Source organism: Bos indicus, chromosome 25, assembly GCF_029378745.1.
Source record: "Bos indicus isolate NIAB-ARS_2022 breed Sahiwal x Tharparkar chromosome 25, NIAB-ARS_B.indTharparkar_mat_pri_1.0, whole genome shotgun sequence".
Taxonomy (NCBI): domain Eukaryota; kingdom Metazoa; phylum Chordata; class Mammalia; order Artiodactyla; family Bovidae; genus Bos; species Bos indicus.
Genome location: NC_091784.1, coordinates 22,555,707 through 22,577,101, shown reverse-complemented (window position 1 = coordinate 22,577,101; position 21,395 = coordinate 22,555,707). Strand labels below are relative to the sequence as shown.

At 44.8% G+C, this 21,395-nt stretch overlaps 1 protein-coding gene across 2 annotated transcripts in view; it reads right to left on the bottom strand.

Moving 5' to 3' along the window:
• Positions 1–12,449, bottom strand: part of PRKCB (protein kinase C beta) — a 374,732-nt gene extending 362,283 nt beyond the window's left edge. The window contains exons 1-2 of one of the 2 annotated variants that reach the window (XM_019987893.2): positions 12,069–12,449; positions 11,034–11,065 (exon numbers count right to left, since the gene is read on the bottom strand). In XM_019987893.2, the coding sequence (XP_019843452.1) occupies positions 11,034–11,065; positions 12,069–12,241 (205 nt within the window). In that variant the 5' untranslated portion in view covers positions 12,242–12,449. The remainder of the gene's footprint in view (positions 1–11,033; positions 11,066–12,068) is intronic. The other variant, XM_019987894.2, reaches the window with a different exon arrangement.
• Positions 12,450–21,395: the final 8,946 nt, after the last annotated feature.

The window sequence follows — 21,395 nt, the reverse complement described above, 5'->3', positions numbered from 1 at the left end:
GCATGGGTTCCATCCCTGGTTGGAGAACTAAGATCGCACGTGCCACCCGGCAGAAAAAAAAAGAAGCCAAGATTTATATTGACGCCATCCTGTCTCCAAAGCACAAATCCTTTACCTCCAGTGGAACATGTGCTCAATAAACACGAGCTGGGTGCATGAGAGCAGGAGAGGAGAAAAGGAGTAGGAGGATTCCTTCTAGAGACAACATCATTTCTGTGGCCTTCTACGATTAAAGATGCAGCAAAGAGTGATATCCCTATTGTTAGAACCATAAAAATAACCCAGTAACCACCTCCCAAAATAGAATCATCAACAATATGACTGACACGAAAATCCAAATGTCTCTTTAGGATGTGCAAAATAGCAGCAGCCCCTCCACGCTCTGGGAACACCCCCCCCCACCCCCCGCCCATCAACACCACCACTGCTTCTAAATGGTCATTTCAGTTTCTCTTATCTGACCTCCAACCCCACCAGCCTGGAATTTCAGGAACTGAGTCACAGCAATTACGGTTTCAGAATACATCTCATTCTCTTTTTCGAACATTTGGCCATCTCACTCACCCCCACACATCCCGCTCTACAGCAATGACAACAGTCACTTCCTAGTCACTATGCTCCTTCACAAGGTCCAGACACCCCCCGCCCCAGCCCCCACATGACGCTGCCCTCCCACCAGCTCCTCCTGCACGCACACCCCCCACTTCCTGTTCCCGGCGGAGCCCGTTCACTCTTCCAGGGCTCCATGTTGCTCTCCTCTGCCCGAAACACCCACCCCAGCCCTCACCCCCTGTCAATCTGGGAACTCCCACTCCTGCTGGAAGATTGTTCCCAAATGTCAGCTCCAGTGTGGAATCTTCTCCTTTCCTCCCAGGAGTACGGATGTCATTCAAAGCCTTTTCACACCCTTGGTGTAATACTTCTCATTTATGTACCGGAAGTAACTGGTCCTGCTGTTCTCCTCTCCCCTCCAAAGACCAGAGAGATTTTCAAGGGCAAGCACAGTGTCTTCTTTCTTTCCAAAGCCCATACTGCAACCTGATGTTAAACAATGTATTTCTTCTAAGTTACTTAATTGCTGTTCTTCCAATAAATGTCCCTGAGGGCAGGGGCTCTGGCTCCTTTACTGGTCTAGTTTTAGCTCCTAGAACAGTACCCAATTCATGGTAGGCACTCAATGAATATTTACTGAATGAATGGATAGATGGACAGATGGACAGATGGATGGGGAAATGGCTGGATGGATAGATGGATGGATGATGGAACAGAAAAACAGCTGGGTGGACAGAGGAATGGATTGGTGGGTAAATGGGTAGATGGATAGACAGACGTGAAAGTGAAAGTGAAAGTCAGTCTTTTCCCACTCTCTGTGACCCTATGGACTATACAGTCCATGGAATTCTCCAGGCCAGAATTCTGGAGTGGGTAGCCTTTCCCTTCTCCAGGGGATCTTCCCAATCCAGGGATCAAACCCAGGTCTCCCACATTGAGGGTGGATTCTTTACCAGCTGAGCCACAAGGGAAGCCCAAGAATGCTGGAGTGGATAGCCTACCCCTTCTCCAGCAGATCTTCCCGATCCAGGAATTGAACCAGGGTCTCCTGCATTGCAGGTGGATTCTTTACCAACTGAGCTATCAGGATAGGTGTATAAAGGCAGGATCATATTTCACCAGCCCAGGGTCACAAGGCCATGGAAAGACAAAGCCAGGATAGGAAATCGTGTCTATTTGATTTCTGAGCCTTCACTAGCAAGTCCAATTTTTACTGCCTATCTAGAGACACAAAGTTTGGTTAACTGGGCAGTGGGCAGTGGCAAGGTGAAAGAAGAGTCTAGAATTTCCCCCAGGAACGTTGTTACTGTTGAGCAAAGTTAATTTCTGTTTACTAAGCGAATGCCAAGACTCAATAAGGAGGACCAGAACCCTCCTAGTCTGGATCTGAGTTCTCCTTCTGACCCAGTAGGGCAAATTTTTGCATGTGGGCTACAGGGGAAAGAGACATCCAAAAGACATAGACAAGCAAGCAAAGGACAATTCCCAGGACTGACATATATACACTACCATGTGTAAAATAGATGGCTAGGGGAACCTGCAGTATAGCACAGGGAACTCAGCTGGGTGCTCTGTGATGGCCTAGAGGGGTGGGATGGGGAAGAGGGTGGGAGGGAGGTCTAAGAGGGAGAGGACACACACACACACATAGCTGATTCCGTTTGTTGTACAGCAGAAACTAACACAACACTGTAAAGCGACTATGTGTGTATGTTAAGTCGCTTCAGTCATTGTCCGACTCTTGCCAATCATACCAACCATAGCCCGCCAGGCCCCTCTATCCATGGGAGTCTCCATGTAAGAATATTGGAGTGAGCTGCCATTTCCTCCTCCAGGGGATCTCCCCAACTCAGGGATTGAATTCGCATCTCTTAGGTCTCCTGCATTGGCAGGTGGGTTCTTTACCACTAGTGCTACCTGGGAAGCCCCATAAAACCACTATACCCTTATTTAAAAAATAAAAAAAGAAAGTAAAAAAGAAAAGGTAGCAACAACAGCAACGATAACAACAGTAACATTAATAAAGGCTATCATCCTGAATAAACGCTATCATCTCTTCCAGACACTGTCAGAGTCTGAACTGCTGTGCCTTTCAATTCTGTGCAACACAGCTTCCCTGCAACACCAAACGTTTCTGGGAAGACACTGAAACCCCTCTTCCTGACTCACAAGGAGGAAGAGCCAGTAAGAAATGAGGCCCAGAGGAAGAACAGCATGAGGCTCAACATTAGTTAAAAGTGGATTACAGGTAGAAACTAATATACCTGTATGTTTCTATAATTCCCTGTAGCCCCTTTATTAAACACACACACACACACACAAAGGACTCAGATTTTTATGAGACTGAGACTTTATTCTTGAAGTAATCAGAAAGATGGAAAGAGAACTGACAAAGGATCTTCCTCTACATGTGAATCAATGCTGCTTATTGTGAAACTACTTAAAAATTATCTTCCCAACGAGAGAAAACACACCGCCCAAGCCAATGGAATGAACCAGCAATAGGAAATCAGCCATGGACCCAGGGTGAGGAAGGTATTCAGCAGAAAATGCAACTAATCTTGTGCCCTTGCAAACTGGCTTTTAGCTCACAAATGCCTTTCGCTGATAGATTTTGCTTGCTCTCTCTCTCTCTTTAATTGAAATATAGTTGATTTGCAATGTTCAGTTTCTGGTGTACAGCAGAGCGACTCAGTTGTATACTTCTATATCTTGTAATGAACTAATGGAAAAGAATTTCTGTGTGTACACACACACACACACATGTATAATTGCTCTATTTATTCTCAGTCTGTTGCCTCAGACTTGCCCCTCCATCTCTGAAATGGTGATTTTTCTCCTTTAGAACAACCTCAAACGGCAGTCCCTGAACAAAAAGGAAGCCAGCTCATCACCTGAGTTATTAGCTAAGAGGAGACAACGTTTTCTGTCTGTCAAACTGAGAGAGAAGCCATCTTAACATAATTGTCTAATTCTACTCAATATTCATAGTACCAAGACACAGATAGATTCAGGGCTTCTCCACGGAATGTCACAGAGATAAGACCTCCTGTGTATCTTTATCTAGGATATGAGCCACTTCACAATACAGATTTTTTAGCTCCAGTTCCTTGACAACTCAGACTTTCTCAGATTACCTCAAAGAATGAGAAGTTGTTTGATGTTTAATTCCCTGACTCCACCCCAACTGTTACATAGGCTAGCATCCCCTACATGCCCCCACAGCACCCTGAACATCCCCTTCAAAGTCTAACAAGAGAGAAGCTTTTTATTGGAGTATAATAGCTTTGCAATGTTGTGTTAGTTACTGCTGCACAATTTAGTGTGGACGCAGCGTGGAAGCAGCTCTATGTACACACAGATCCCCTCCCTCTGGGCCCCCTCCCACCCACCCCATCTCAGCCCTCTAGGTCTTCACAGAGCACCGCGTTGCACTTCCTGTGCTTTCCAGCAGGTTCCCACTAGCTCTTTACGCAAAGCAGTGTATATATGTCAGTCGGTCTCCCAAGTCGTCCCGCCCTCCCTTTTCCCCTCCTCTTTGCCCACATGTCTGTTCTTTCATCTGTATCTCTATTCCTGCCCTGGAAATAGGTTCTTCTTTACCATTTTTCTAGACTCCACATATATGCATTAATATATGATATGTTTTTCTAACAAGAGTGAAATTAAACATTGCTGCAATGATTTGTATCGGTAGAATGTCTTATCTCTCCCATTACACTGGAAGCCCCACGACAATAAGAATCTTCTCAATCTCATTCACCATTGTGCTCCTGCCATCTAACATAATTCCTGATACAGGGAGTTTAATGAGTGAATACTTTTTGGAAGGAAGGAAGGATGGATGGATGGATGTGGTAAATAGACAAATTTCCCACCAGATTTCCAAGCATTCATCACACCTCCAAATGCCACATGTAAACGCTCTGGATTTTGTGAATGCTATAAAAAGGTCAACAGTCTATCACACAATTTTTTTTTACTTTTGTATTACTTTATTTTTTAACCATGTGTGTTTTAAACACAACCCCCCATAAAGGTAAATGTCTAAAAAGAAAGATGAGAAGGACACAAAATTGCTATTTCCCTGGGGTCTCTCTGGATCCACTCCGATGGGGACCAGTGAAGCCTCATCTGTTTCTGGTATGTGTCTTTAGAACATAAGCAAGTGCTGGACCAAGTGGTAAGCAGGGCCTCCTTCCCACCTCATCACCAAATCCCCTCCTCACCTGCCTCTTTTCTCTCTAATTTTATCCATTTTCTTATCTTTTGTCAGTTTTTATGTCCTCTTTTCTTTTAAATTTAATCTTAAATTTGGTATTTCATATTAAGAAGAGTTAAGAGTTGACAGTTAAGTTAAATGCACTCACATTTGCTGTTCGGTCGCTCAGACACGTCTGACTCTTTGTGACCCCAGGGACTGCAGCACGCCAGGCTTCCCTGTCCATCCCAATCTCCCAGAGTCTGCTCACATTAGGATTATTGTGAAACCTACTGCTAGGGTCTAAGGCAGCTCTATCCAACAGAACTTTCTGAGAAGCATTATACAATTTCAATGAAGACACGGGATGAATGATGTCAAAGAATCCTTGTGATTAGATCAAATGCCAAGAATGATAAGGGACCAAGCTTTTGAAAACATGAGCCACAGATAATGAAATTCTCAGCTGGTTCCCCTCTCCAACCCAGGAATTAATTGGGCTGCAAAGACAAAAGACCAGAGGATTAAAATTGTACTTAATAATTTAACTACTTGTAGCTGAAAAGCACCCAAAGGAGACACATGTTATCAAATTGTGATATACTGGTCTATTTATGTGTATATGCACATGTGTGTGTGCCTGTGTGCATGTGTAGAGAGAGACAGAGACAGAAACAAAAAGATAGGGAGAAAGAGACAGAGGCAGAGGCCCCAACAGCAAGAACATGTACAAATTATTTTCACACCTTTGGTTTATCTTTTGACCAGTTAAGTTCTCTGAATCTTTTTCTTTACTGACCCAAATGCACCATAAGCATGCTGCATCTGCTTCCGGGCAGTACTTGGAGTATCACTGGTACTCAGAAATAATATATTTTTTAATGAGTTTCTAATAACCAGAATATCATATCAACTAGATTTTCAAAGGTCATATTTTCCATATTTACTTAGAAAGGCATTCTGTTGCCCAGTGACCAAGCTTCAAGCTCTCCCTGAGTGCTCTACAGCTCAAAATGAATTGGCTGCTGCCTTTTCAACAAATCAACCTTTCTTCTTGTTCAGATCCAGCATTAATCTACCCTTAAAATTTTTTACTTCATTTGGGACTTTGAGCCCCAAATCCCATTTCAGGTGGAAAAAAATAAAAAGTCAAGCCAACAAACACAAATTCAAAAAGCCTGTGCCTTTTATCCACCTGGGACCCCTAGAACACATTCAGAAGAAGCCAAGAGATAAGTGGAGTCTCACTCACAGGCCTCTGGGATCTACTTCTGGGAAGGGAGAGAAGTGGAATAACAGAGGCTCCAGTAGCCTGTGGCCTGACATGTGACTGTACACACAAAAAGGCCCTCTGGGTATTTCCCTGGTGGCCCAGTGGTTAAAACTCCATGCTTCCAATACAGGGGGTGCGTGTTCAATCCCTGGTCGGGGACCTAAGGATCCCACGTGCTGCATAGCATGGCCAAAAATAGGGGGGGCCCTATTAATGATTTTACTGAGAGAGTTCAATGTGAACTTGAAGACATCATAAGTTCCTAGGGAAAAAAATATGCCAAAAATAAAATGAACGTTTGATTCATCTTTGTTGTTTTTAAAAAGTACATATTCTAATTTCTATGTGCTAACTACAGACTAAAATAAACTTGAATCCTATAAAGTCAAAGTTGATGAAACCAGCAATGACTGGATTCATGAAATACTTTGGGGATTTTTAAGAATAATGTCTATTATAAGGTTTTTAAAAAGCAAAGTGAACTATATTCAATATCCTGTGTAAACTATAATGGAAAAGAATATTTTAAAGAGAATGTCTACATGTGTGTAGCTGAGTCACTTTGCTGTACAGCAGAGATTTGCACAACACTGTAAATCATCTGTACTTCAATAAAAAATAAAAATTAAAAAAGAAGGCTTAAAAACACGTTTTCTAATCTATGCAGGAAAGGGGACAGCTGGTTTATTCATTATAATCATCAATGCTAGGTTTTCATAGTCAGAAAATTAGTGCACTGGGGTTTTTCTAGTGAGTCCATGGGAAGTTTAGATTCTTCTCACAAGAAGGGTGAGAAAATATAATCTAAGCAAGCTGGCTGGCTGGGGCCAGACTCACTGATGTCACCTGAAGTCTGCAAAGAAACATACCTAAGAAGAAAACCCACCTAAATACATGAAAGTCACAGTCATTTAATGAGTTCCCGTATTAACTCTGTCCCCTGTTGACACAGTTCCCTACAGCTAAAGAAGTAATAATTATCATCTAACTTAGAATTAGCAACAGTGGATACTTCTCTTGTACCACTTCGTTACTTTTCACCATAACCCTATAAGGTAGGTACTATCAGCCCATTTCACAGCTGAGCAAACTGAGGCCACGACATATGGAAGACTTGCCCGATTTTACACAGTTGTAGGTGGCAGAGCATAGATTCAAACCCAGTTCTTTCTGACTCCAACCACATGCTAGGAATTCTAAATCTCTGCATTTTATTGTCTCCCTATTTCTAATGATGTCACTTCCTTTAAAAAAATTTTTTTTTCCTTCTCTGCCAAACTGCAAAAGCTTCTTGGGGTAAGAGTCTAATTCCACCCAAAGCCTTGTCTTAATTACAACTAAGGCACAAATGGCAGGTCTGCAGCTCCTCTAAAGAATGCTACAGAGACAAGTCTGCCTTGCTTATCTGAGGGATCCTATTTCTTATTCAGAATTTAGGCAGTGTCATAATACAGATTCTCAGCTCCAGTCCCCTGTCACCAGAGACATTCTTAAACTACCTCACCGAGAATGGTCTTATAGAAAATACAGAGAGTGGAAACAAAACGGGAGAAATTATGTGGCAGTCAATCTAGATTTTTGTACAAAAGCAAGAAAATCTATTCTTCAGCTCCCTGAGCACACACAAATTTCCAATTTCCCGTGGTTTATGGACTTTCCATCTTAGCATCCCCAATTTCCATGGTAGCACCATGGAGCCTGGGGCTCAGTGGTTTCCTTGCCTTATGATCATCCTACACACCTCCTACCCAAGAATGGCAGAGGCTGGATCCCTAGTCCCTTCTATTTTTGAGGTGGAAAACCCCCCACCCTAGCTTTTAGCTGGGACTAGGGCTACCTGAAATTAACATCACGTTTCCCACACACTCCTTTGCAGCAGCAGGGTGTGGGTATTTGATTAAGTTCTAGCTAACAGCATTCAGGCAGAAGTGTAAGAGGCAACTTCCTGTTCATGTGTCCTTCGCCTTCCTTTACCACTCCTCCTACCGTTGGCTGAAATAAAGATGTGATGACTGGATAGTCCAGCATCCTTCTTGAACCATGAGATAATTTTCACTTCTGGGGTTGTAGAGTGGAAAACTGAAAAGAACACAGGACCCTGGCCTTTGGACCTCTGACTTTGGTGACAATAAAACCTTAGGCATTTTTCTATGCAATGCTGATCCCATTTTCATTAGATTCACCCTGAGGAAATACGCAGTGCCCAAAATGCTTGAATAAGGAATAGCTCTGAGGTTCCAAGATTAGTCCCAGGTAATTCTGAGCGTACCTGAGAACAATCTTAAGTAAGGAGTAAGTGTTAGTTGCTCAGCCGTGTCCAATTCTTTGCAACCCCGTGGACTGTAGCCCACCAGGCTCCTCTGTCCTTGAAAATCTCTAGGCAAGAATACTGGAGTGGGTGGCCATTCCCTTCTTCAGGGGATCTTCCCGACCCAGGGATCGAACCCAGGTTTCCGGCCTTGCAGGCAGATTCTTGACTGAGCTGCCAAGGAAGCCCCAGGATAAGAGGATAATCTTTCCCTTTCCTAAATATCCCTAAGCATGAAGTCCTAAACAACTCAATTTCAAGGGCTGTCAAACTGCCCCTTCCCCTCTCTGGCTCCTTCCCATCCAGCCCAGTTGGCATATATGAACAAAGCAGTAACACAAGGTGACCACATGTTCACAGCTGGATTTTGACTCTAACATGGCAGCTGGTTTCATAGCAAAGTAACCCTGCAGCCCAGTCTCCTCTTACACACAGCTGCCCCACCACTAGTTTAGTTTGGAGACAATCCTAGGAGATGATATCTTCTGAGTGCTGAGTCTGTGCTGACCTCTGGTCCAAGCATCTTACATACTGTTAACAACTTGGAGCCACTTAGCAATTTTTAAAGGTAGGTATTGTTACTGGACCCATTTTATAAATGAAGAGCCTGAGGTACAAAGAGGCTAAGTAACACAGCTGCAAAGTCTCAGGCCAAGATTCCAAGCCACAGTGATAGCCTGACAGGCTGTGCACATGCCCACTACGCTACATTGCCTGGAGAGGAGATAAAGAAAAGCGATTTAAAAAATTAAGCATGGCGACCTCTTAAGCTGCCATGTTTCATTAGAAACTTTAATTCTGCCTTAATAGCTGCACCAGAAAATGCTGACCACTGTTCCTTCTTTGAATAAAAGGATCTCCCGCTTCAGATGTATCATTACCTGCATGTTGCAAGCAACGTTCCCATCGCTAATAACTGCAGAGCAGCTGGGATAGAAAAGCTGCATTAAAATGTTCAAAAATCACCCTGGACCTCAGCAAGCCACAAAGGCAGAAACTGATTCATGAAAGTGAGAGGTAACCTCAAAGATCTACGTGTTCCTGGGCTAAGACACCACTGGCATTCTGCTCCAGGGGTTAATAATGTTCTAGAAAACAATCCAACAGTTTGCACCAGAACCAAAATGTTGCCATTTAAAGGGATGTGGGAAATCTTCTCATGCAGTGTGTAAAACTGGGGCTCCAAATCCTGGTAAAGGAGGAGGGGGATGGGGTTCTATGACACTCAGCAGCTAAGCAGGCTCGGCTCAGATTTCAGGTTAGAGGACATACAAGTCTCAGAAGAAAGCAGTGCCACACTGCAGGCATTCTGTACAACTGACAATGCCACCCACACTCACCAGGGATCACTTTACTTTCTCTGGAGGGTGGAGGTGCTACAACTAAACTGTCAGTCAGTGCTAAGTCACATCTCAGACTCTTTAATATTCAAATGCTTTCTTCCCCTGATCTCTGCCCAGCTTATCAGGGCAATCAACTGGTCCCTAAGACATTCCCCAGAAATGTGACATTTCTCACCAAACTCAGCCATAGCTGGTCTAAAAACAGGCACTTTCCAGACCAGAGGTTGAAACTCTTGGCCCTACAGGGGCCAAAACTGGGTGAAGCAGGCCTGGTCGCAATCGACTGAGACAAAATGGTGAATGTGCACCCTGCCTATGAAAACAGCTGCTCTCAGCTCCAAACGGTAGTTCTAAAAAGACAGTGGGACCAACAGTCAGCAAACTTGAAGCTGCAAAGTCAGATACGTTTGTGAAATCTTCAGTTCTAAAATGTTGACATCAAATTAAAAAAACGTTTGACACCCTAAGGGCTAAACAAGACTACAGGTGATCTGGCATCTGGAGAGAGAACCTGCAGCTAGCAACAGCCGAGTCACCCCTAGGCTGCGCATCCCTGGCTAGGGTCAAGGATCTCAGGCCTGATGCAAGGACCCAGGTAAGCAGTCACTTGGAGCCTTCCTGTACCTAGCCAGAAGAGAGAAAGGGCAATTTAAACCAGGATCTGAGAAGCACTCCATCTGGAACCACTTCTTCAGAGAGGGCAGAGGCCCAGGGGACAATCACAGTCGCCTTTCTAGGGGATACACCATCTGCAGAGGCAGAGGCCACCTGTAGAGACCTCCATGGGGCAAGGGATGTGGAAAGGCATGAGAGCAGGAATCGGTGGGGAGGGGCTTCCCAGGTGGCGCTAGTGGTCAAGAATCTGCCTGCCAGTGCAGGAAAGGTAAGCGATGCAGGTTCGATCCTTGGGTCGGGAAGATCCCCTGGAGGCAACCCACTCCAGTGTTCATGCCTGAAGAATCCCATGGACAGAGAAGCCTGGTGGGGTACAGTCCATGGGGTCGCAAGGAGTTGGACATAACTGAAGCGACTTAGCACTCATGCGTGCACCTATCTGGCGAACTGACCAGGCAGGACAGGTTCACTCTTCGGATAGCTGCAGGAAGGTAAAAAGGGTGGATACACTTCCTTGACCAGCGGGGCCTCTCAGCCCCACCAGCCCTTCCTGGATGGAGCACCTCTGCCCCACATACAGCACCCCTTGTATTAACAAGACCTTTCTGTGGTGATGAATTCCTAGTTTGGGAGGTCACTCTGACAGCCGTGGTGCCTTCACTCTCTGCCTAATTCAGTCACTTCTAGGAAGTCTTTTTTTACCTTCTCTTTGCACAAATGGGCCAGAACCCCACAGCCTACCTTGGCACTGAAATCCTTGCTTCCCGAAGCCCCTGCAAAGGCAGAAGGAGGCATGTCAGACAGCCCGAGGGGCCCAGCCGCCGGTTAGTTCCCCCGCAGAGTCACCCCACTTCCCCTGCCCCTCTGGCCCAGGTGCAACCTCCCAGCCACAGGCGGGTGCCCAAGAGTCTTCCGCCTTTCAGGGGGAGGGGGAAGGTAGGAGTTCAGCGGTAACCTCCATCTCCCCTCAAAAAGCAGAGAGAGGAGTTTGCGACCACCAGGTGGCGGGGTTGGGGGAGCGTTTCCGTCGTGGTGGGGGCGGAGGGCAGGCAGGAGATCTGCCCACAGAGATGCCCGCGTACCCTCGGAGAAAGAGAAAAGAAAAAGACGCATCGGGAGGGAGACTGGCAGAGCCCCCGCGGCGATGGTGTTTCCGGGAGGACAGGGACGGAGAGAGGACTCCCCATGCCCAGAAGGACCGGGGACCAGAGGGTTCCCGCAGTGATGTGCACCGGGAAACCGAGGAGTAGAAAGGAGAACCCAGGCCCGCAGGGAGGAGCAGTAAAGAGATAACACAGGGCGCTGCCCTCGGAGACACGGAGGAGGAGGAAAGGATGCCCTGTGCCCGCAGGGAGATAGAGAGAGGACACTCAGGGCGCTGCCCCCGGAAAGGAGGGAAGGGGGGTGAGGGTGCCTCGAGCCCGGAAGGAGGCGGAGGGACAGGGAACCCCGTGCGAAAAGGCACTAGAGACACTGCCCTCCCGGGGAGGGACAGCCGTCCGCGCCGCGGCCCCAGGGCGCTCCGAGGCGACTGGGAGGGAGACAGGGCAGGAGGCACCCCGCGGTCGGCCGTCTGGGACCCGGGGGAGCGGGAAGCCGCAGGACCGTCCACCGGGGAGTCCAGGGCAGAAGGGTCCGTAGCGGGGAGCTCCGGGGATGTGGGGCTTCTCCTCCCTCGGAGGCGCAGGGCGGAGGGGGGACGCGGACAAGGGTCCCCGCGCGCGCGGCGCTGCCCTCGGGGCCCCGAGAAGGTGCCCTGCGCCGGCGCGCTCTCACCAGATGAAGTCGGTGCAGTGGCTGCAGAAGGTGGGCTGCTTGAAGAAGCGGGCGGTGAATTTGTGGTTCTTCACCTCGTGCACGTTCTTCTGCCGGAGGGCGCCTTTGCGGGCGAAGCGCACGGTGCTCTCCTCTCCCTCGCTCGGCGGCGGCCCCGCGGCCGGGTCAGCCATCTTGCGCGCGGGGAGCCGGAGCCCGAGAAGTGCCGGCTCGGGGCCGCGGGACCGCGGGCTGCGGGCCCGGGAGGCGCGGAAGGAGGCGGCCGCTTAGGCGCCAGGGGCCGCGGGCGCTTCCTCTGCGCCGGCTCTGGCGGCCGCGGCGCGCGGAGCTGGAGCTGTCACTCGCCCAGCTGCCGCTGTTAGTCCAGCTGCGCTTGGCACCGCTGGCCCCAGCTGCGGGGGAGGGGGGCGGAGCCCCGGGCAGACCCCGCCTCCCTCATTTGCATCGCCTCCAGGCCCCGCCCAGCGCCGCCAGCTGCTTTACATATTAGCACCCCGAGGCTGCCGGCCTCCCAGCGAAGCGTTCTCAGCCGCAGTGCTGCGGCGGCACCGGGGACCGCAGTCTGCAACCGCCAGACCTGAGCCTCGGCCCCCCCGCGCCGCGCACCCCCGACCCTGTCCTCGGCCTGGATTGCAAGAAGGCGATAAGCACCTTGGGTGCGCCCGGGGAAACCGAGAGCGGAAAAAGACTGATGGAAATGGGGTAGGGGGGTGGGGGGAGGAAAAGGGGGAGCGGTGGGGAGTGGAAAGGGTGGGTGCGACCGTTTCCAACCGGGCTTCTGCAGAGACTGGTACCCATCCACAGCCTATCTGTGCCATTGGTCACTCAGCACGCGGCTCCTGGAGGGACGGGCTCCCGCTGTCACTCATTCGGAAAGGCCTGTGGCTCCACACACACATACACAAAGACGCACACACGTACTGCAGAGGGAAGGGAGGAGTAATCATTGTTTTATACATACACGTCTAACTCGACCACGAAGACAATTCTTGGCTTTGCTCGCCTGATCGTTTAGAAGAAAACTCCCTACTTTCTGTCCATCCCCTCCACAAAGAGACTCAGTTTCTGTCAACTGTAAAATGGGGCCATTAAAGGGAGTGGGGAGGTGGAGGGAGGAATAAATTGGGAGATTGGGCTTGACATATATACACTACTGTATATAAAATAGATAACTAATAAGGACACACAGTGTAGCACAGGGAACTCTACTCAGTACTCTGTAATGGCCTATTGTTGTTTAGTCTCTCAGTTGTGTCCTACTCTTTACAACCCCATGGACTGTAGCGCACCAGGCTCCTCTGTCCATGGGATTTCCCAGACAAGAATGCTGGAGTGGGCTGCCATTTCCTTCTCCAGGGGATCTTCTCAACCCAGGGATCGAACCCACGCCTTCTGCATTGCAGGTGGATTCTTTACCACTGAGCCACCAAGAAAGCCTATAATGTCCTTTAAGGGAAAATAATCTTTAAAAAAAGAAAAAAAAAAAGAGTGGATATATGTATATATGTCTACCTGATTCACTTTACTGTATACCTGAAACTAATACAACATTGTAAATGAACTATACGCCAATAAAAAAATGTTTATAGGTGGGGAGAGGGGTTGGAAGAAATTTAAGAGGCCAGCGTTTCCCCAACTTTCACTCCTGACCCATCTTCACAAATGCTGGTCACATTTGTGCACCATCTAGGGAAAAATATTTATCTAGTTTCTGAGTTTGAATAGCAAGAGGTACACATACTTTGAAAATCTCTCCAGATGCTGCCACTTGCCCAAAACATCTGCGCCTGAGGCCTTCTTTTGTTTATGGGAGATTACCAAATGTTAGAGAGATGCTAAAGACACACTAGCATTCAACTGGGACTCTCCCCTGGATGGAATCTGAAAGCTAGAAAGGCAACCAAAGAGTAATACTTATCTACATGAGTAATGCAGTGTGATTTAGTGCCCCATCCAAGAAGCGAACAGCCTGGGAAGTCCCATGGACAGATGAGACTGGTGGGCTACAGGTCACTGGATCGCAGAGTCTGACACAACTTAGTGACTAAATGACAGCATGCATGAACTGCACTTGAACATTTACCCACCATGCTCCACACTCTGGGAACACAGTGCTGCATTAGACTGTGAACTCCTGCACTAGTCCTAGGCTCTGAGAGCAAGCAGGCGCAGATGTTTTGGGCAAGTGGCAGCATCTGGAGAGATTTTCATAGTATGTATACCTCTTGCTATTCACCATTATGTCACCTTGCACCAAGCTCTGTGCCTGACACCTCCCCAGAGCTCAATAAACATTGGTTGAATGAGTAATTGTGTGAACAAGTGGATGAATGAAAACTTAAAAGACATTACCTCTTTGCCCCCACCCACGTCCAGTAAGTGTTCAATAATAATAAACATCAGGTGCCAGGTGAGTGTCACAGATACTTGCACTGTTTTATTCAGTCCTCTAGGTAACCCTGTGTCAGTTTAGGAACTTTCATATGGATAAAGTCAGCAAGGCTCAGAGTGATTAAAAGAGACACCCAAAGTCACATTGTCATTGAACAGTGGTTAAACCTGCTGAAGCACAAAGCATTCTGGTGACAAAGGGCTGAAGGAGGGCCGGATGGAGTTGAACCAGTTACACTGAACTTCTGCCTAATGAAGCTCAGCTCCTCCTAGGATGATTTCGCTTGGAAGCTGCTGAGTCTAAATCGTTATTAAGTGGCATGTGGAGAGCGATGACTGTCATAATGGAATGTCCTTTCCCTACGTAGTAATTCAAAGGTAACAAGGAAAAAATAGCCTTCACTTTTAAGTTTGACATGTTTGGGAAACTGGACGTGTCTGTCTATTATTAGTCCTTTAAGAGGCCCCAGCATCTTCCAGGGAGGCTTGCGAAAATATCCCAGGAGACATTGCTGCTGAAGTAGGTTTTCTTTGAACTGATGAGCTGGAAGCTTACAGCCCACATCCTGCCTTTTGAATGAAGAGTTCTGGATGATTTTGGTCTATAACAACAAATAAGACCTCATGGGGCCTGGGCCTAAAGAGGAAAAAGCTGGTAGATCCTTAAGAACCACTCAATTCCTGGAGCAGCTGCACTATCTGAAGATGGGGAACACAGTTCCCAGTGGGCCCGGATCCTATAGGGCAGGGGTCTCAAACAGGTGGCCTTGGATACATTCTTTTAGCCATTCCAGTGAACATATACTTTTTGGTTCACATTGGTAGAACTTCACCTATATATCCAGATTCTGACTTCTCTAGGAAAAAAGTTATGATTCCATGGAGCCTGCATGCTTCTACTTCCTCATTCATTTGTTCACTCATTCAGGATTGAATTTATGGAATATCTGTTATGTGTTTTTCTGCACACTGTTAAATAAAAGACAAAAGTTCCTGCCATCATAGAGCCAAAGGTGAAGATGAACAAAAACCTAAGGAACTAATAAATCTATACTAAGTGGCATGGGATTCATCCTATAAAGAAAAATAAAGCATGGTAAAGGAATGAATAGTAACAGCAACCAGGGAGATCCTTTATGAAAACAGAACATCTGAGTAAAGACCTGAATAAAATAAGAGGATGAGCCATGGGGCTATGAGGGTAGAGAATGTTCCAGGCAGAGAAAAACAGCAAATGTAACGGGCCTGGAGAAGGACTGTGCTCAACATGTTGGAGAAGCAGCAAGTTCTCTGTGCCTGGAGTGAACAGATACAAACAAGGTCCATAAAATAGCCGGGCCTTGTAGATGTGTCGTAGGGAGTTTGGACTTCACTCCAGTGAATGTGAAGTCACTGGAAGATTGAGAGCAGAGATTTGGCTAGATATATTTGGAGGGTTTTCTTTTTTTTTTTTTTTCAAGATTACCCTGGAAACTATGCATAAAAAAAAAACTGAAGGTGGAAAGAGTAGAAACAGGGAGAGCAGTTGAGGTCATTTGAGTAGATGAGGCAAAGGATGATGACAAGAGTTCATGGTGTTCCTTGGAGCAAAAGGACAGTGGCTCTCTATATAATGGTCATGGGCCCTCTAGGTCATGTGATCCACTCTGCTTGTAAAAGAATGAATGCTGGCCACTTGAAAGATTTCAGAGGCAATAAGAAAGCAGACTGCTCTGGCTGGGGATGAAATTCAGGAGCTTTCAAGTCCACACCTCAAACTTGCTGTATATATTAGTTTCCTGAGGCTGCCATAAAAAATTATTGCAAAACTAAGTGCCTAAAAAAACAGAAACTTATTCTTTCACAATTCTGAAGTCCAGAAGACTGAAATCAAGATGTCTACAGGCCCTACTCTCTCTGGAGGTTTTAGAAAAGAATCTTTCCTTGCCTCTTCCAAGTTCTGGTGGCTCAGCTTTCCTTATTTTCCTTGGCTTATGGGCACATCACCCCCATGGCTGCCTCTATCTTCACATCAATTTCTGTCTATGTATCAGTCTTCTCCTCTGTCTGTGTAATCTTCTCTGTGTATCTCTTACAAGGACACTGGCTGTTTAGGGCATTCCCAGATAATCTGTAATAGTGTCTTCATCTCAAGATCATTAAGTTAATTCCATTTGCAAAGACTATTTTACCAAAGGAATTAAGGCATGGACATATATGGGACTCCCCTGGTGGTTTAGTGGTTAAAACTACATGCTTCCAATGCAGGAAGTCTGGGTGCAATCCCTGGTCAGGAAACTAGATCCCGCATACCATAACTATGACCCAGAATAACCGAAAAAAGACATGAACATACCTTTGAGGGGGCCACCATTCAGTCCACAACAGGGCACACCCCTGGGCAAGTCACTTCCTCCCTCTGGGTCTTGCTTTCCTCAACTGTAAATAGCAGCAGGGATATAGTCTGCCTTCCAATTCTTTCATTACAAGGCTACACTCTCACAGTACGGTAGTCAGTTGCCACATATGGAATGTAGCTAGTCTCAACTGAGATGTAATTGCAAGTGTAAAATACACCCCAAAATATTACATACTTAGTGTGAACAAGAGTGTAAAATATCTCATAAATTATTTTTATGTTCATTGCACATTGAAAACATATTTTGAATATATTGGGTTAAATAAAATTTCTCTCTAAAATTAATTTTACCTGCTTCTTCTCACTTGTTTACTGTGGCTTCCAAAAAATAAATAAAATTATGTATGTGCCTCACATTATATTTTTTGGACAGCTCTATTCTAAAGAATGGATTTTTAAAAAAGAATTTTGGCCACACTGTGCAGCACAAGGGATGTTAGTTCCGCAACCAAGACTTGAGCCCTCACCCCATACACTGGAAGTGCAGAGTCTTAACCACTGGGCCACTGGGGAAGTCCCATCTAAAGAATAGATTTTTAAAATAAATTTTAAAATTTAAGTAGAAAATATAAATAAAAGCTCATCTCTATCCTATGTGACATCAGTAGTGATGTCTTGACTAGAGGCTGAAGGATCTGCTTTCAAGATGCTCACTTACATGGCTGATAGATTGGTGCTGAACTTTAGTTGAGAGATCACCCAGGGCTTTGAGTCAGGGAACTTGTTTTTTCTTTATGTGAGCCTCTCATTGGCAGCTTGAGCTTCCTAAGAATACAGTAGTTGAATTCCAAGAGTGAGTGTCCTGAGAGATAGAAAGGAGATGGTAGCTCCTTAAAGCCTGATCTGGAAACTGCCACAGTGTCATTTTTGATATATGCTGCTCATCAAATAGCCACAAAGCCTAGGTTCAAGTGGAGACTCCAAGTCTCAATGAAAAGAGTATCAAAGAAATGGGGGGCCACCTAGGAAGAGCTCAGTAAATATTTACTGAATTAACAATATGTCACAATTCCCATCTGGCATACAAGGAAACAGAAATTTTAAAAATTTAAGTCAAGATCCTTCTAGGACTGCTGCTATTAATGATTGCATGTGTTTAGTCTCTTAGTCATGTCCAACTCTTTGTGACCCCATGGACTATAGCCTGCCAGGCTCCTCTGTCCATGGAATTCTCCAGGCAAAAATACTGGAGTGGGTTGCCATTCCTTTCTCCAGGGGATCTTCCTGACCCAGGGATCAAACCCAGGTCTCCTGCATTACAGGCAGCTTCTTTACCATCTGAGCCACCAGGGAATTATTATTAATGATTAAAAGTTAATATTACAAAACAGGAAAGTTTGGCCCATTCAAAAGAAAAACATGAACCAACAGAAACCATCCCAGTGAAAGACTACATGTAGAACCTCCTAGACAAAGACTTAAAAACAACCATCTTAAACATAATCAAAGAACTAAAGGAAGACAGAGAAAGTCAAGAAAATGTTGGGTGAAAAAAATGTAACTATCAAGAAAAAGAGAAAAAAACTTCAAAAGAAAACCAGAAAGAAAAAAAAAAAAAGAAATCAATATTTACTTACTAAGACAAATAAGTAGTAATTGAATACATGAGAAAAAAATTTTTTTCTAGACTAAAAAATGTCATTAAAATTACAAAAGTTCTAGGAGGAAAAAGAAAAGGAACCAGGAAGAGTTTGAAAAGTACAGAAACTGAAATGAAAAGTTCACTAGAGGGATTCAAAGGCAGATTTGAGTAGACAGACAAAAGAATCAGTGAACTTGAAGATAGAACAATTGAAATTATTGAAGAACAGAAAGAAAAAACATTGAAGAAAAGTGAACAGAACCTAAAGGATACAATCAAGAAATCAAGATATATTCTGTGGGAGTTTCAGAAGGAAAAGAGAGACAGAAAAGGCAGAAAGATTATTTGAAGAAATAGTGGTCCAAAACATCCCAATTTGATGAAAGACACGAGCATAAACATCCAAGAAACTCAACTAACACTAAGTAGAATAAATTCAGAGAGATTCCCACTGCAACAGGTTATAATCAAGCTGTCAGAAAACAAAGATAAAGAGGGAAGCTTGAAAGGAACAAAAGAGAAGTGACTCATCACGTACAAATGATCTTTGAGAAGATTATGATCAGATTTCTCATCAGAAAGTTTTGGAAGCCAGAAAACAGTGGACTATGTTCAAAATGCAAAAAGAAAAAAAAAAAAAAACTGTCAACCAAGAATCCTAACTGGCAAAACTGTCCTTCAAACTTTGAGGGGAAAATTAACACCATTCCTGGAAAAACAACAATTTAGGGACTTTTTCTTAACCATTAAATGTGCCCTATGAGAAATGCTGAAGGGAGATTGAAATGAAAGGATACTAGACAGTAGTTCAAAGACATATGAAGAAATAGAGATCTCAGTAAAGGCAAACAAATGACTAGTTTAAGAGCTAGTGTTATTGTAGAAATGGTTTGTAACTCCACTTTTTGTTTTCTGCATGATCTAAGAGGGTAATACACAACTTTTTACAAAAGAATGATTAGCCTAAAGCTAGTATTATTGTAACTCTGCCTTGTAACTTCACGTTTTATTTTCTATATAATTTAAGAGACTAACACATCATGAAAAATATTATTAGTTTATGTTTTTGGACACACAATGTAAAAAAAATGTCATTTTGTGGTATCAATAACTAAGACATGGGACCAGAACTGTGTAAAAGCAGTCTTGTATATCGTTGAAGTTGCTGCTGCTGCTACTAAGTCGAGTCAGTCATGTCTGACTCTGTGCCACCCCATAGATGGCAGCCCACCAGGCTCCCCCGTCCCTGGGATTCTCCAGGCAAGAACACTGGAGTGGGTTGCCATTTCCTTCTCCAATGCATGAAAGTGAAAAGTGAAAGTGAAGTCGCTCAGTCATGTCCAACTCTTCGCAACCCCATGGACTGCAGCCTACCAGGCTCCTCTGTCTATGGGATTTTCCAGGCAAGAGTACTGGAGTGGGTTGCCATTGCCTTCTCTGATTGTTGAAGTTAAGCTAGCACAAATTAAAATTAGAGTGTTTTAACTTTAGGATGTTAAATGTAATCCCCATAGTAACCACAAAGAAAATAGTTATAGAATACACACAAAAGGAAATAAGAATAAAATCAAAATGGTCCACTACAAAAAGCTAAACACACACACACACACACACACACACACACACACACACACAGCACTACTGAGAATGAGGAATAAAAAAGCTGTAAGGCATATAGAAAAAATAGCAAAAGAACAGAAGTAAGTCCCTCTTTATCAGTAATTTATTTAATGGTAAAATACTCAAAAGACGGATATTGGCAGAATGGATCAAAAATTATATGCTCTAATTATAAGCTATCTACAAAAGAATCAGTTTAGATCCAAAGACACAAACAGATTGAAGATTAAAAGATGGTGAAAGCAGGATCTTAAAGAGATATTTTTACACAGATGTCATAGCAGCATTACTCACAGTAGCCAACGTACATAAGCAACCCAAGTGTCCAGGGACAGATAAATGGTTAAGAAAATGTGGTATAGGGCTTCCCTGGTGGTCCAGTGGTTAAGGATCAGCCTTGCAATGCAAGGGGCACCGGTTGGATCCCTAGTCTGGGAAGATCCCACACGCCACAGGGCAACTAAGCCCGAGGGTTGCAGCTACTGGCTCCACGCGCTGCAACTGCTGAAGCATGCTCACCCAGAGCAGAGCCTGTGTTCCCCAACAAGAGAAGCCAAGAGAAGCCCACACACCACGAGGAAGAGTAGCCCCTCCCACCCCATCCCCCGACCCCTGCTCACCACGACTAGACAAAGCCCTACAGCAGCAACACAGACCCACCACAGCCAAGAAGTGAAATAAATAAATCAATCTTAAAAAAGAAAGAAAGAAAATGTGGTATGTTTTTATAATATAATGGAATATTATTCATCCTTAAAAAGAAAGGAAATTCTAACATATGCTACAACATGGATAAACTTGGAGAACATTATGCTGAGTGAAATAAGCCAGTTACAAAAAGACAACTGTGTGATTCAACTTGCATGAGGAATCTAAAGTAGTCAAAACCACAGAGACAGAAAGTGCAGCAGTAAAGCTGCGAAGAACCGGGACTTACTGTTTAATGAGACACTGAGATTCACTTTTGCAAAATGAAAAGAATTTTGGAGCTGGATGGTGGGGATAGTTGAACAATGATACAAATATACTTTATACCACTTAACTCTACACCAAATGGTTAAGGTGTTAAAATTTGTGTTACATGTTATTTATCACATTAAAAAACTGAAGGGGGAGGTAAAGGGATTAATGGATACAGAATTTCCGTTTGAAAAGATGAAGAAGTTCTGGAGCTGGATGGTGTTGAAGGCTGGACAACAATAAGAATGTTCTTGATGCCACTAAACCATCCACTTCAAACAGGGGTTAATATTGTAAATTTCATGTTTTGTATTCTTTACCACAATAAAAATAAGTGAATGGGAAAAAAACCCTAATGTCGATTAGACACTAACAT